Raw genomic sequence first — 14,136 nt, 5'->3', positions numbered from 1 at the left:
GGATTCATGTAGAACTGCAGGTATGACACCAAACCTTCCATACATGGGAATTCTTTCGTTATTGAAAACAGAGGAAAAGCGAGTTAAGGGACAGTCAGACAGACATAAAGATCTTTACCGACAAGCTCAGGCTTCTTGTTAGAGAGAATCTGGTAGAAAATGTGGTAGCCCCTCTCAGCTGCTTGCTGTGAGATGACACGAGATTTCTCTAAGAGATCTGGAAAAGAATAAGACATGCCCATGAGTTCAGCCCATTCTCCTGGAGTTCAGGGCTCCATGAAAAGCAGGGCTCCCCTCCCCATAAAGCCCAGTGCCATGGCCAGTCATGGGTCCACTCTTCTTCTGCCCCAGGCCCACGGCCTGGGCTGGGGCTGGCTCCTGATGGGGGGGAATCCGGGGGCAGGGCCGGCCTCCTGGGTGTGGCAGGCTGTGTTCAGAAGGACCCCACATTTGAGTCCCTCTGCTGCTGTTTTGAAATTCTTAACACTTTTTGAACAAGGAGCCCCGCGTTTTCATTGTGTGCTGTACCCCACGCATTGTGTAGCTGGTCCCAGCCCCAAGAACCCTCCAAAAGCAGCCTGACTCACAGCTCTCGATGTCAGCTCCGGCCAGCTTGCCTGTAGTTCCGAAGTGGATCCGGATGAACTTTCCCTGAGCAGGGAGGAGAGGGGAGGGTTGTGAGGGAGCTCTAGACCAACCTGCGACCCGGGTTTGGCCGCCCCGCCCCCCGAATTCTAAGGGCACTGCAGGAAGGTAACTGAGCCAGAGGCGGCTGTATGTGGAGTTGTGGGTTTCCCACTCGGATGGGCAGAGAAGGAGGGTGTTGGAGCTAAATCTAGGGTCTGGGGATAGCCTGCGGCTTTGGGACCTTGTGGGGCAGACGAGTGCCCCACAGGAGGGGCTGGGGCCCTTTGGAATTCGGCTTTGAGGCAGGAGTGGTGGGAATTTGACCAGCCACATATGGGGGTGCTGTACCACGTCTCCTTATGGAGAGACACCACATCCCTCTCCCTGACCTTTGGCAGAACCAAGGACAAACTCTCCTGGAAATAGGACTCTCTGTATCTCCATCACCTTTTGCCCTCACCTCTACTCACCTGCCCCCACCTCCTCCCTGCCCAGCCCTGTTTCCCCAGGCAGTGAGAGGCCCCAGCTGGAGATGGGGGTTCAGCAGGGAAAGGCGGGGCACTACAGAGCTCCTTCTATGACCCCAGCTCCCACCAGACCAGCTTCAGAATCCACCAGTGCCCTGGGGACAGCGCCTCTCCTACATCCTGCCAGCCATGGTCCCCCTGGTCAGGGGCGGGACGTTGTCAGCTTCCAGCCACTGCAAATCTCTGGCTCTCCTGTTTTAATTTCTCAGCCCCTCCATCACTGTGTACCCACATCTCTGCATTCAAGCACCTGGATTTCAATACTGAACTGGACTCTAGTTGATATAGACCCTGACGGATAAAAATCTCTGGGAAGGAGATGCCATGACTTGACTCATCCCATTGGTGAGTTTCAATCAGCCCTGATTTCCTTCTTTGGAATGGGGTGATAATGCCTGTCCTGCCACCCCCAGGGCCACCACTGCCGCTGTCACACTTACGAAACGGGAGGAGTTGTTGTTTCTGGTGGTCTTGGCGTTCCCGAATGCCTCCAGCACAGGGTTTGCCTGGATGATTTGATCCTCCAGGGACCCCTGACCCAGAGAGAAACACAAGGTGGGGTGGCCTGTCGGCTGCTGCGTGGGGACCCAGGGCTTTCACATGACAGTGGTGTATGTGCCAGGAACCCAGGAGGGGCACAGCCTTGGGGAGGCAGGGAGAGCGGGACTAGAGGGGACCTGGGAGGAGGGCCACCGCCTAAGTAAGGACTATCACCCTGCAGACCCTGACATTGGAGGGCCACTGCCAGATGAGAGGTTTTGACTCTTAGCTGCTATTTCTTCCTTTTGCTCTTGGTGGAGAGATTCCTATGTGAACCTGAAAACCCTTCCCTGGGCATCCCTGGTCTTCCACCGAAGTCTTCCTTTCCTCTTTGTCAGCTTTTTTTTTTTTTTTTTTTTTTGCGGTACGCAGGCCTCTCCCGTTGCGGAGCACAGGCTCCGGACGCGCAGGCTCAGCGGCCGTGGCTCACGGGCCCAGCCTCTCCGCGGCATGTGGGATCTTCCCGGACCGGGGCACGAACCCGTGTCCCCTGCATTGGCAGGCAGACTCGTAACCACTGCGCCACCAGGAAAGTCCCTTTTGTCAGCTTTTTACAGCTGCTGCTGGCCCAGCTAGTGCTCCCTGCGCTCTGGGGCTGCCAGGGCCTGCAGAAGCAGCTTAACCAGGAGCTGGCATTCCCCTTTCTACCCCCGCTAAGCACAAGGGGCTCTAGCATTGGCACTTCTGGGGGCAAACGTGGCCTGGGGTATCAGAGTCCATCCAGTGGGTCAGATCTGGGACTGCAGCCACCTTCTCCCTATGGGTCCCCACCCAAGTCGCTTCCCTCTAAGCCTTCGTCTCCTCATCTGTAAAGCGGCCCTAACCCAGAGAGCAGCTGTGCCCAGTCGGCCCTACCTTCCCATCCGAGGACTGTTTGCCAGTTCCTCCGATGTTGGCAAAGTACTGGATGACCTTCTTCGTGTTCTCAGTCTTGCCTGCACCAGATTCTCCGCTGCAGGTGGAAAACGAGAGCAGACGAGTGAAGGACAAAGAGGAGATTGCCCGCGGAGAAGTAACACGATGAAAGGTACGGGCTGGGCATCATCACATCTCACCCATCAGGGACAGACAGGGTAGGGCAGAAGGGGACTTGGGGACATGGAGGCCCCCACCCCCCCACACTCGGTTTAGCGGATGTAGCCTTAGTCGTCCCCGCTAAGCCCACTCGCTCTCTGCCTGCAGATTTCCATACAAAGTCCCGCCAATTAATTCTAAGAAGGCTTACTGACATGTGTAAGACACAAACCTAATTATTTATCTATAGACTGAGAGGCAGGAGGGACACTTACGTGATTAGCATAGACTGATTTTCACGCTCTGTAGGGAGGGAACCGTCAACAGGACAATGTCATTAGAAAACACTTAGAAACTCGACATTTGGCATCACCCTAACCACACCGTCTGCATCTCCCTGCATCCCACCCGGCTTGGAGAATGGCTGCAGTGGCCCACAGACACCGAAGACCTAGGATCCCATGGGGTCTGAGGCTACATGCCTGCCTCTGCAGCCCACATCCTTGCAGAACGGGCCAAAAATTTACCAGCCACTCTGTTTCTATAAGCACCGTACCATGAAGCTGCCTAGTCGTAAGCAACATAAAGAGAAATAGTAATAAAAATCACGTTGTACTGTATGGTGAAGATTGCACAGGGAATGGTTAAGGGTTGACTTGAGTTCTGGACATTATTTAGCTTGGCATCCCATGTTTTTGTGATGCTTAAATGAGATGGGGTGTGAGGTAGGGCAGATACTTAGCAAGTGCATTCACCGAGCAATATTTAAAAAAATCTTCAACGGGTGATGAGGGGTCAGGGTTGGGATTGGGTAGCACATGGGTCTAATACACCTGGAGCCCCAATGGCAAAGGGACTTTTCTTGCCCTGCCATGACAGCCCCAGCGGACCCCATTGCACGCACCCATGAGCATGTCGTGGTAGGCGACGTCTGAAATGGAGAAGAGGTGGGGCGGCATCTCCGTACGCTTCTTGCCTCTGTACATGTTGGCCACGCGGGCCCCATAGATGGGCAGCCACCGGTAGGGGTTGACTGTCACGCAGAACAAGCCTGAGTAGGTCTGGCGGGAGAGAAGGAAGATGGTTAGCTGGCCCTCCCTCCTGATGCCCTCTTCCCTCCGTATCCTGGCGCATCACAGAGCATCCTGGCTGGATCATCCTGTCAACCTAGAGAAGTACAGTGATGTTCTCTCTGGGGGCAAAACCTATGTCTGAGTCTTTATTCAGTAAACAAAACCAGCCTTCTCTTTAATATATACCTCTTTCATTTTCTTTTGGCTTAATTATCTGAATCCATAACATAGTCATTTGTATGGATAAATACGCAGCAAAAAGTCCCCCAGCTGCTCAGTGACCGCCCCCTCCTCCCACAGGGAAGCTCTGTGTTGGTTTCTAATACCGCTTTCCACGGTTTTTGATGCATGTATACAAACAAATCCAGAGACACGTTCGTATCCCCTCACCTTGTTTTTAAAACAAGCAATAGTATTCTATGATACTGATTTATTTTTATTTTTTTAATTAAAAAGTTTTTTGAAGTATAGTTAATTTACAATGTTGTGTTAATTTATGCTGTACAGCAAAGTGATTCAGTTATACATATATATATATTCTTTTTCATATTCTTTTCCATTATGGTTTACCACAGGATATTGAATATAGTTCCCTGTGCTATACAGTAGGACCTTGTTGTTTATCCATCCTATGTATATTAATTTGCATCTGCTCATCCCAAACTCCCAATCCTTCCCTCCCCTCCCCCTCTCCCCCTTGGCAACCACAAGTCTGTTCTGTTTGTGAATCTGTTTCTGTTCCATAGGTATGTTCATTTGTGTCGTATTTTAGGTTCCACATATAAGTGATATATGATACTGTTTTATATCTTGCTTTTTCCACTTACTATATGGGGGAGATTTTCCATGAGAGTTCATGGAGTCCTTACTATGTGGACACAATCCAACTGGTGGACAACTGGGTTTGATCTACTCTTAAGAAGAGACACCACCTTCTCTTTTCACCCCATGGCAATTTTTAAAGGAAATCATCCCAGTTTTTAAAAATCAGAGAAACCAATGAGGTAGTGAAAGAAATTATTTGAGGGCAGGAAATGGCCAAATCCATGGGTCCCAAACTTCTCCTGCTGGACACTCACATTGACCTCTGGTGCCCCCTCTTTTCACGTAAACTTTAAAACTTTCCATTTTGGTCCAAGTGGGGATACCCGCCCCCAGTTTCTCCTCAGCAGAGCTGCAATATATTGCATTTTTAAAGGGAACCTTATTAAATAGAAAGTGATCCAAAGAAAGGGGAGCAAAGAGAAGAAGAAGAGAACCCACGTAAAGACTTGAGAGGCTGATGCACTGTGTCTCATCCCGGGACCCAGCCACTGAGTCACTCTTTCCCTCCAGCCCTGTCTGCAGGGTGGGGTGGGGCAGATAGTGGACCAGAAGCTAGTTCTGTCCCTGTTTGGGTCAGAACGTAAAGGAGAGGTCCCCCGCCACCCTTGCAGGAGGGACACGAGAAGGCAGCAGTCGGGACCTTGGAGCTGTCCTGCCTGTCCCAGTTTTTCAATCAGTGGTTCAACTGAGGTGTTTGGATTTAAGAGGAGACTCCTGCCCTGGTTCCTCAGGCCACACTCCACAGAGCCTGCAGCCCCTTAGCCCAAAGACATGATGTGGCCACCCACAGGAGCAAGGGGTCAGCTGCACGGGGGCCCTGAGTAAGCACCAGCCCTGAGCTTGGCCATTGAGCCCACACGGACATTCTCAGCCAAAGCTCCAGGCTCAGCCAGGGGCAGATGTGGCTCTTACCAGGCTGAGGTTCAGTGACGCCCCACTAGCCTCCAGGGCTCCAGTGCAGTCCTCCAGCACTGCATGGGGCTATGGTGCTGCTGAGGGTCTGAATCTGGAACTAAAGTAGTATTGAGGAGGACAAGGCGGGGAAGCATGTGGCAGTCCTCTTGGCTGTCACCAAAACGCAGAAGAGGAAATCCCCAGCAGCCTCTAACCTTGAAGTCAGGCTCCAGCTCACCTAGTCCTACCGGATAGCCTCTTTCCTTTTTAGTAAAGACATCTAGAGAGGCAAACACCAAAACTTCCTTATATCCCATTTTAAGTTTAGCCACCAGCACCTTCGGGAAGTCTTAGAATTTCCAGGATTGTCAGGGAGACTGATGGTAACCCGCTTTGCTTATCCTAGCACAGGGCTCAGTGTTCGTTGAATGAATGAATGGTTGGATGGAATTGGCTAGAAGGAAAGGAGAAAGGAGGGATGGAGGAAGGAAGGAAAGGAGAGATGATTGGATGGACGGAGGGTGGATGGACAGACAGGGAAGGACCTCTACTGAGGCCACATGAAGTCACTAGGGGGAAAATGATGTTTTGATTGGAGAGTTTGCAGGGGTGGGGTCAGGAGGAAGACTTCTGGATGACAGCCTCAGCAAAGGGTGTGTCAGCTGCCCATGGGGATCGTACCATCACTGAGATGCCAAAGCCTTGGGGTGGAAATTCTAACACGTCAAAAGCGTGGTCCCTCTGCCCTTGTCCCGGACATATGTGTATGGGTTGCTGGGGAGGGCAGAAGATCTGCAGCCTCCCCTTCCTCCCCACGCCCAGCCCTGGCACTCACATAGATCCTCATGCTGATGTAGCGTTGACGTAGGTTGTCCAGGACGCTGGCCTCGTTCAGGAAGGTCATGTTGGCCATGTCACTGACTTGGTAGAATTTGGGTGGGTTCATCTGCTGGATATCATCCTTCTTCATGGTGAGCGTCTGGGGGGTCAAGACACAGCAGCACATGCATTAAGACATAGTACTGTCACAGCCACAGTGGCATCGGGCACAGGGTACTACCCACTCTCTGGTGTCCTGCAAAAAGCTGGAATCAGTGAGTCCACCTCCTGGTCCAGCTATGTCTCATTGACTTGGGATGGGGAAGAACTTCCAAGGCCATATGAGCCCTAACTGCCTCCCCTCTGAAGTAGGGATGACAGTGGCTTCCTTGGCTGGTTGCTGGGAGGACTATATGAACTTAAGTGGCATCAAGTAAAAAGACCTTGAAGTTCCTCCCCTACATTCAGAGCACCTCCAACCTGTGTTTCTCTTCCAGCCAAGTCCATTCTGGTAGCTGATCAGAACTTGCTCACTGATCCCAGGGACCCTTTGCAGAGATATGACTCTTGGCTCTCTGCCTTGAGAATTAGTAGTGGTTTCTAAATAGCAATGAACTTTCCCATTAAAAATAAAAAGACATTCCCCTGCTCCCACCAAACCACCTTGAAGTATAAAATTGAAAGCAAGCAAGCAAGCAAACAAGACCAAAAAAAAAGACAACAATGATGGGCAGTAGATGTTTTAAGGTGAAAATAATATAGCATTAAGAGTCTGGAGCTCCTGTGCACAAGCAGGCAAATCCCATCCCCGCTCTGCACCCCAATTTTTCCTCTGTAAATGAAAACTCATGCCAGCTCTTAAATGGCAGTGTCTGGGTCCGAAGCTCAAGACATGTGATCCAGAAAACAAATATCTTTCAGCTGCCTGAAGCCTGAGATGTGAGACTTAAACACCTACTGGGATTTCTGGGACTTTTAATAATTTATGAGTCCAACAGGCAGATAATTTGAAATCTTGACAGTTCTGGAAAATCCACCCAGTAATGGTCACCACACCCCTAGTAAGTCAGGCTAGGTTTCATTCAGAGTCCATTTCTGGTAGTTGCTGATCTCTGGTCCTCGCCACAGGCAAACTCTTCTCTTACAGCCCCAGCAGAGAAATGGAAGCCTGTGCCTTTATTGCAGGAGCCACACGAGCTGGTCTTTTCTGTCCCAAACCCGGCTGGATGGCCTGTCTACCGCAGATGCTCACAGAAGTTGTGTTGTCCTTAAATTGCACCCAAACTGGGGCCTCTGGGGCTCCACTCTCATCATCCATCATTCCTGGCAACACTGCAGTGCCCTGCCTTTCTGAAAAGGATGTTTCTCCTGAGAGTTAAGCTTGACTTTCATGTTCAAACCCACTTTACCACAGCTATAGCCTCATCTTTCTGTGGCCACTCCCCTCAAAGGGAGGGGAGGCACACAGTAAAGCTTAGACGTTGCAAGTTCTGATCATGGAATGTCTCTGTTCTTTTATTTGTGAAATTAACCAAGGATTGACTTCACACTCCCCGGATGCAGCCCAACCATGGAAGATAAGGTGGGGCAGTAGAGGGGTCATGGGCACTGACATGGGCAAGCTTTGAATCTGAGTTCATCACTTTCTGTCTTTGTGACTGTAGGCAAATTACCTAAAATCTCTTTGATCCTCTGCAAAATAGGGTCCATACATCCTACTATATCAAGTTATTGAAAGCGTTAAGCAAAAGGTCTAGCGCCTCCCCAGGAGTCTGCCCTAGGGGAGGGGTTTCATGAACCAAAATTTCTATCCACTCTCTCAAGTCACGCCTTGTAGCTGAACACTGTGGACCAGCAGAGAGTGGTGTGCTAGTAAACCAGCTGCATGGGAAAAAAAAGAAAAAACCCCTGATTTGTACCATTTGTCAGTTCCACCATGGCTGACATCAGGCCGCCAAAGGTTTAACAACCAGTTGCAAAGCCCCCGAATGTTTATGTTAGATCCTTACAAGCCAGGGCAAGCCAGCCCCAGCACACCACCTCAATACAGCAAAGGGCTTGGTGCCACCATCTGTAGCTCATGACGCTGGAGAGCTCACTCAGGTTGGCCAGGGTGTCCCGGGGCCCTGTCTCGCATTCCTCATGCCATCACGGGCACATAGCGCCACTCCTGATGGGTGGGATGTTCCTTCTCATTCTTAGAAAATAGATTCCCCATGAAAGGGGAATTAAAGATAAGATAATTTGGGGCTTTAAAGATAAGTAACTCTCCTGATAATCTGTCTCACACATGCACTGTTTTAGAGCATACAAAGTACTTTCCTGTCCTATCATGTTGGACTCTCTGTTGTAAGAGAGCCAAAGCTCAGAGAGGGAAAGTGTCCTGCTTAGGGCCCCACAGCTTGAGTGTCATTGAGTCTGAACTTGAACCCAGCACAGGGGACTCGGAGGCATCTGCTCTTTTTGCCACCTTGCCTCTTGAGCCCGGGTGTCCACCACTCGTAAAGCTCAATTTCATCCTGGGGATTATTCCCCTCCCACCTGGTTGGTGATCGTCTTCACGGTGACCTGGTCGCCCTGTTCGGACTGGATCTCCCCAGAAATGAAGCCCTCCTTCTCATCCTTGACCCAGCAAGACCTCTTAATGTCATAGGGCTTGTTCATGGCTTCTATTCTCTCCTTTTCGGAAGGTGTCAGGAAGGGCATTGGGTCCACGTCATCCCCACATTCGCCTCTGGATGCACTGGGCATTGTGGCTTGGCTGAGGGAGGAGCAAGAAGGAACCACGGGCGGGAACCAGGACTTCCCTGGGTGCTGGAGGAGAAAGAGAGGATAGTTTGCCAAGACTGTTGTATGGCCTGGGGCAAATGCCTGGGAGAGACATGGGGCTGCTTCTCTCATGTCACTTTGAATGTCTTGCTGCTATTAGATCTTAGTAACCAAGAATAAGAAAGAAGCTGATAACTCCTCAGAGTTGTGTACCCCTAGCCACCACAAAACACTTCTGCATCTGTGGTCCCATATGCCCGTCACACTAAGGCTGTGAGGCAGGGATCAGGGAGTCCATTTTATGGAGGAGAAGACGAAGGCCAAGAGAGGTTAAAGCATGCACTTTTAACCATGAGCTGGAACGAGAAAAGAATTACCACTTGGTTTTCATTTTCCCTTAAGGTCTGAGCAGAGGCCACAAGCCACCGTAGTACCAGCACTGCTGTGGCTTGTCCCCAACAGAAATCACAGCTATTCTCCTTTCATTGTAGCAGGCATCTCCAAATATGACTTACCCTCGTCTCAACTTTGACGTGATGGTCTTATGAGACCCTCGGTTAGAAGTTGTTATTTAAATCTACTAACAAAAAAGTACACTTTTAATTGCTATATCACAAACTGATTTTGTAATATTTTGATAACTGGATTTTAATACCATTGGTTTCCTTTGTGACCCTACGTAGTTTATTTTATGCATTTAAAAACTCTAATCTGAGCAGAGGTCCACAGGCTTTACCAGATGCTAAGCGAGTCCCTGGTACAGAATAATTGCCCCCGGTTCAATGGTTACCTCTCTTAAGATGAGGCCAGCCTGGGGTCAAGGCTGGACCTCTTGGTTTCCAAATGCAGACAAACTAGGAAGGAGGAGGACTGGGGACTTTCAGTAGCAAAGAGAGAAGTCAGGGGCGTCGCAGTTTGTCTTGGGGGTGAAGAAACTTCTTGGAGGTTTGGGGAGGATGTGGTTCTGAGCCCCATTGTCAGCAGTGCTGTTCTCAAGCCAAGGGTACAGCCTCCACCTTTAAGTAACCCAGCTGGGGATGGAGCGTCTCACGACCTATACCTATACCTATACCTATACCAAGGTATCCTCTGGGGAGCTCCAGTGTTTCCTGCCAGGGGTCCTGGTGTTTCCAAAAGAGGCTGAGCCAGGACAGGCAAGCGATGGAGGCAAAACCAGACACTTTCTCCTCTTCTCATCTCGCTGTGGGGTCCAGCTTAGAGTTCTGATTGGAGCCTGGGTTCCCCAACCCCAAAGCTGGTCCATTTTGCAGAAAATAAGAATGAGAGAAGGGGTATGGGTGGGGTGGGGGGGGTAGGGGTCCTGTGCCTTCATGGGCCACTGACCTTTTTGTCCATCTGGTGATGTCTGTGGTCTCACTGGACAAAATTATAAATTCAGGTAATAAACTGTATAAGATCACCAAGGAAACAAATGACATTGAAATGTAATTAACACAATATTAAACATGCATGATACAGCACTAGGTGTGCTTCCTAACGGCAGGTCTAATAACCACTTTAGTTTTGAAGCAACCGTGAGAATTAACAATCTTTTGACCTCTCTGCAACAATTGTAATATGATATGAAAATATCAGTGACTTCCGTTGCTGACAGTCACAGGTATTGCTAATACGACTGTGTTAAAAAGGGGAGGAAATGATACATTTCAGTTAAGGGTAGTGAACATCACGATGCAATTGTTTTACCACTGGAGACCCCCCAGCCCAGGGTAGGAACCCTACCTGATCCCTCCTGAGTCCCGTCTCTGGGGAGCACGGGGCTGGGAGTCCTTCATTTCTGCTGGTAGCTTTGGACAGTATTTGTCCAGCATCCAGGGGACCAGGCTCTCACTCAGCTCTGCCACAAGTCACCGTGGGCAGCTCAGTGGTCTCGTTGTCCCCCACCCCCTTTCTGGAAGATATGACTGTGCGACATAAACTTCCTCTTGCCATTTGTTGTCCCTGATGACACCAAAACATTGCCTTTTTGTGGTCTCATTTTTGCGGTTCTGTTTGACATAGATGGAAGTCACCAGGGACATGAGACCAAAATCCACATGAAAAGAAAATGTGAGTATCAGCAAGGTCAGATTTTTTAAAATGCATTAGGCTTGTCATTAAAACAGAACAACTGCTCCTGTCTCAACGCTGGTTCCTTTTTAATTGTCCTAGTGGGGGAGGAAGGGCCAGAAATTCTCCTTTGTTTATTCCAATTAGGCTGCTTGCTTTTTTTTTTTTTTAATGGTGGTTTTGCTGTGAACCACAGGCTAAGGTGTGATGGCTGTTGCCCTGGCCTGGTGGCCTGGGGCACAGACCCCTGGGACCAGGCACTGCCTGAGGGCTGTGCAGGCCACTGACACTAGGTCCCACCCCTCTCAGTGGCCACCAGCCTCCTGCTCAATTGTGACCCCACCTTCCAGGGCCCCCTGTATCCAAACCACTCCTGCCCCCTACCCCCGCCCCCAGACAACTGCTTTTCCAGGCATCTTTGATAACCAAGACCCATTTTTCAAAATCTTGAGCCAGAAAACATAGAAAAAATTCAGCTTGTGGAATGCAAAAGCTAAAAGGGTCCTCGGGGGGAGAGATGCATTACAGAGTGTGGGAAGGGGGTGGTAGGGATTGAACCCAGCGTGACTCTAGCATCCCTTCAATCCCCTGGGGGGAGGCGGGTGATGCAGTGAAGTGGGGTTGATCTGGGTTCAAATCCTGTCTCTCCGTGGAACGAGGCAGCTCTCTCCTGCCCCGTAGATCCAGATCCCTTGGAGCATTGAATGATGTGCCCACTCTGCAGCCCCTCAAGAAATGCCCGCCCCCTAGTCCGCTTTGCAAATCTCTCATCATTACATCTCTTTTCCTCTGGAGGCTTCTCCACGGCACCCCCTCCCCGTTTCCCATCTCCCCCAGCACCCTCTATGGTACCTACCTGAGACCACACTGGAAGAGACTGGGTGCCCAGCAGAGGCTGGCCATTCCCTTTTATACCTGCCCAACAGGTCTGAGCCAGCAAAACTTAAAAAAGAAAAGAACCTCCCAGGTCTCCAGTGGCTCAGCTGGCCTCACCTTCCAGGGCTTGACTGAACACTCCCGGGTCCCTTAGGGGGGATCAGTGAATGCCTTGATTCTAGGACATTTGCTTTCCTCCCATTGCCCTCGTGGGGAAACTGATGACCTCAGCCCAGGGATGCAGGCTGTGGGCAGAAATAGAACAGCTGGCTAAGGAGTTTTCCTCTTAAAGCTGTAACTGCGCCATGGAGGAGGCTGGTGATCAAGGAGCGAGGCCCTGGGTGGGCTCATCCGAAGCCTTGGGCATGGATAAGCCTGGATAACAATTGGTTGATGACTTTGTCCCTTTCACAAACTCAGGACAGAAATACGAACTTGGACTTCCCTCCCTTGACGATGGCTGTGGGCCCCCTCCAGCCCACCGTGGCACCTTGGTGTGGTGCCAGAGCCCATGGGGCACCTTGGTGTGGTGGCAGCTTTGAGTTCTAAAGCCTTACCTCTAATTCTTGCGTGGTTTTCCATGCATTTCATGACCTTGAGCAAGTCCCTGTCCTCTCTGGGCTTGTCTTTCCCATCTATAAAATGGGATGGATGGATTCTAAGAGTCCTTTGTGCCCTTCTCAAGCTTGGAGATGGCCTCTGGGGAACTTTCTTCCTGGCATCTGCCATCACCCCATCTCCACCCCCAGGTCCCTAATTCACTATTTTTTTAATTGATAAAAAAGTAACATAAAATTAACCATTTTAAGTGAATAACTCAGTGGCATTTAGTCTATTCACAATGTCATGTGACTGCCTACCACCTCTATCTAGTTCCAAAACATTTTCATCAGCTCAAAAGGAAACCTACAACCCATGAAACAGTTTCTCCCCCAGCCCTTGGCAATCACCAATCTGCTCTTTGTCTTTATAGTTTTACCTCTTCTAGGGATTTCATATGAATAGAATCATAACAATATATGACCTTTTGTGCCTGACTTCTTTCATTTAGCATGGTTTCAAAGTTCATCCACATTGTAACATGTATCAGCACTTCATTCCTTTTGATGGCCAAATGATCGTCCTTTGAATGGATGGACCATAGTTTCTTTATCCATTCATCCATTGATGGACATTTGGGTTGTTCCCACCTTTTGACTATTGTGAATTGTGCTTCTGTGAACATATATGTGCATATATTTGTTTTCAATTCTTTTGGGTATTTACCTAGGAATGGAATTGCTGGGCCATTTGGTAATTCTCTGTTTAGTTCTTTGAGGAATCACCAAACTGTTTCCACAGCGGCTGAATCATTTCACATTCTCACCAGCAATTCACAAGTGTTCAAATTTCTCCATATCCTCACCAACACTTGTTATTTTCCTTTTTTAAAAAAACTATGGGTGGGGCTTCGCTGGTGGCGCAGTGGTTGAGAGTCCGCCTGCCGATGCGGGGGACGCGGGTTCGTGCCCTGGTCCGGGAAGATCCCACTTGCCGCGGAGTGGCTGGGCCCGTGAGCCATGGCTGCTGAGCCTGTGCGTCCGGAGCCTGTGCTCCGCAATGGGAGAGGCCACAACAGTGAGAGGCCCGCGTACCGCAAAAAAAAACAACAAAAACCTATGGGTGTCCTAGTGGGTGGGAAGTGGTATCTCATTATGGTTTTTATTTAGATTCCCCTGATGACTGATGATGTTGACCATCTTTTCATGTGCTTGTTGGTGATTTGCATATCTTTGGAAAAATGTCAAGTCCTTTGCCCATTTTTAAATTGGGTTGTTTGTCTTTCTGTTCTTGAGCTGTAAGAGTTCTTTATATATTTTACATACTGGGCCCTTATCAAATATGTGATTTGCAAATATTTTCTCCCATTCTGTGGGCTTTTTCAATTTCTTGCTAAGTCCTTTAATGCACAAAAGTTAATCATTTTTTTTAGTTTTATTTTAAAAATTTTATTGAAGTATATTTGATTTACAATGTTGTGTTAATTTCTGCTGTCCAGCAAAGTGACTCAGTTATACATATATATATATATTCTTTTTCATATTCTTTTCCATTATGGTTTA

At 49.4% G+C, this 14,136-nt stretch overlaps 1 protein-coding gene across 1 annotated transcript in view; it reads right to left on the bottom strand.

Annotated features, from left to right (window-relative positions):
- The window catches only part of LOC111181914 (myosin-16), a 28,545-nt gene extending 19,475 nt beyond the window's left edge, over positions 1-9,070 (bottom strand). Inside the window, exons 1-8 of the mRNA XM_089895467.1 lie at positions 8,861-9,070; positions 6,336-6,479; positions 3,613-3,769; positions 2,984-3,011; positions 2,550-2,646; positions 1,595-1,687; positions 588-651; positions 119-217 (exon numbers count right to left, since the gene is read on the bottom strand). Coding sequence (XP_089751593.1) covers positions 119-217; positions 588-651; positions 1,595-1,687; positions 2,550-2,646; positions 2,984-3,011; positions 3,613-3,769; positions 6,336-6,479; positions 8,861-9,070 — 892 coding nt within the window. The remainder of the gene's footprint in view (positions 1-118; positions 218-587; positions 652-1,594; positions 1,688-2,549; positions 2,647-2,983; positions 3,012-3,612; positions 3,770-6,335; positions 6,480-8,860) is intronic.
- Positions 9,071-14,136: the final 5,066 nt, after the last annotated feature.

Source organism: Delphinapterus leucas, chromosome 15, assembly GCF_059928025.1.
Source record: "Delphinapterus leucas isolate spDelLeu-1000000601 "Yukka" chromosome 15, BTC_Dleu_Yukka2, whole genome shotgun sequence".
In the NCBI taxonomy this organism is placed as follows: Eukaryota; Metazoa; Chordata; class Mammalia; order Artiodactyla; family Monodontidae; genus Delphinapterus; species Delphinapterus leucas.
This window is presented reverse-complemented; position numbering and strand designations above follow the sequence as displayed.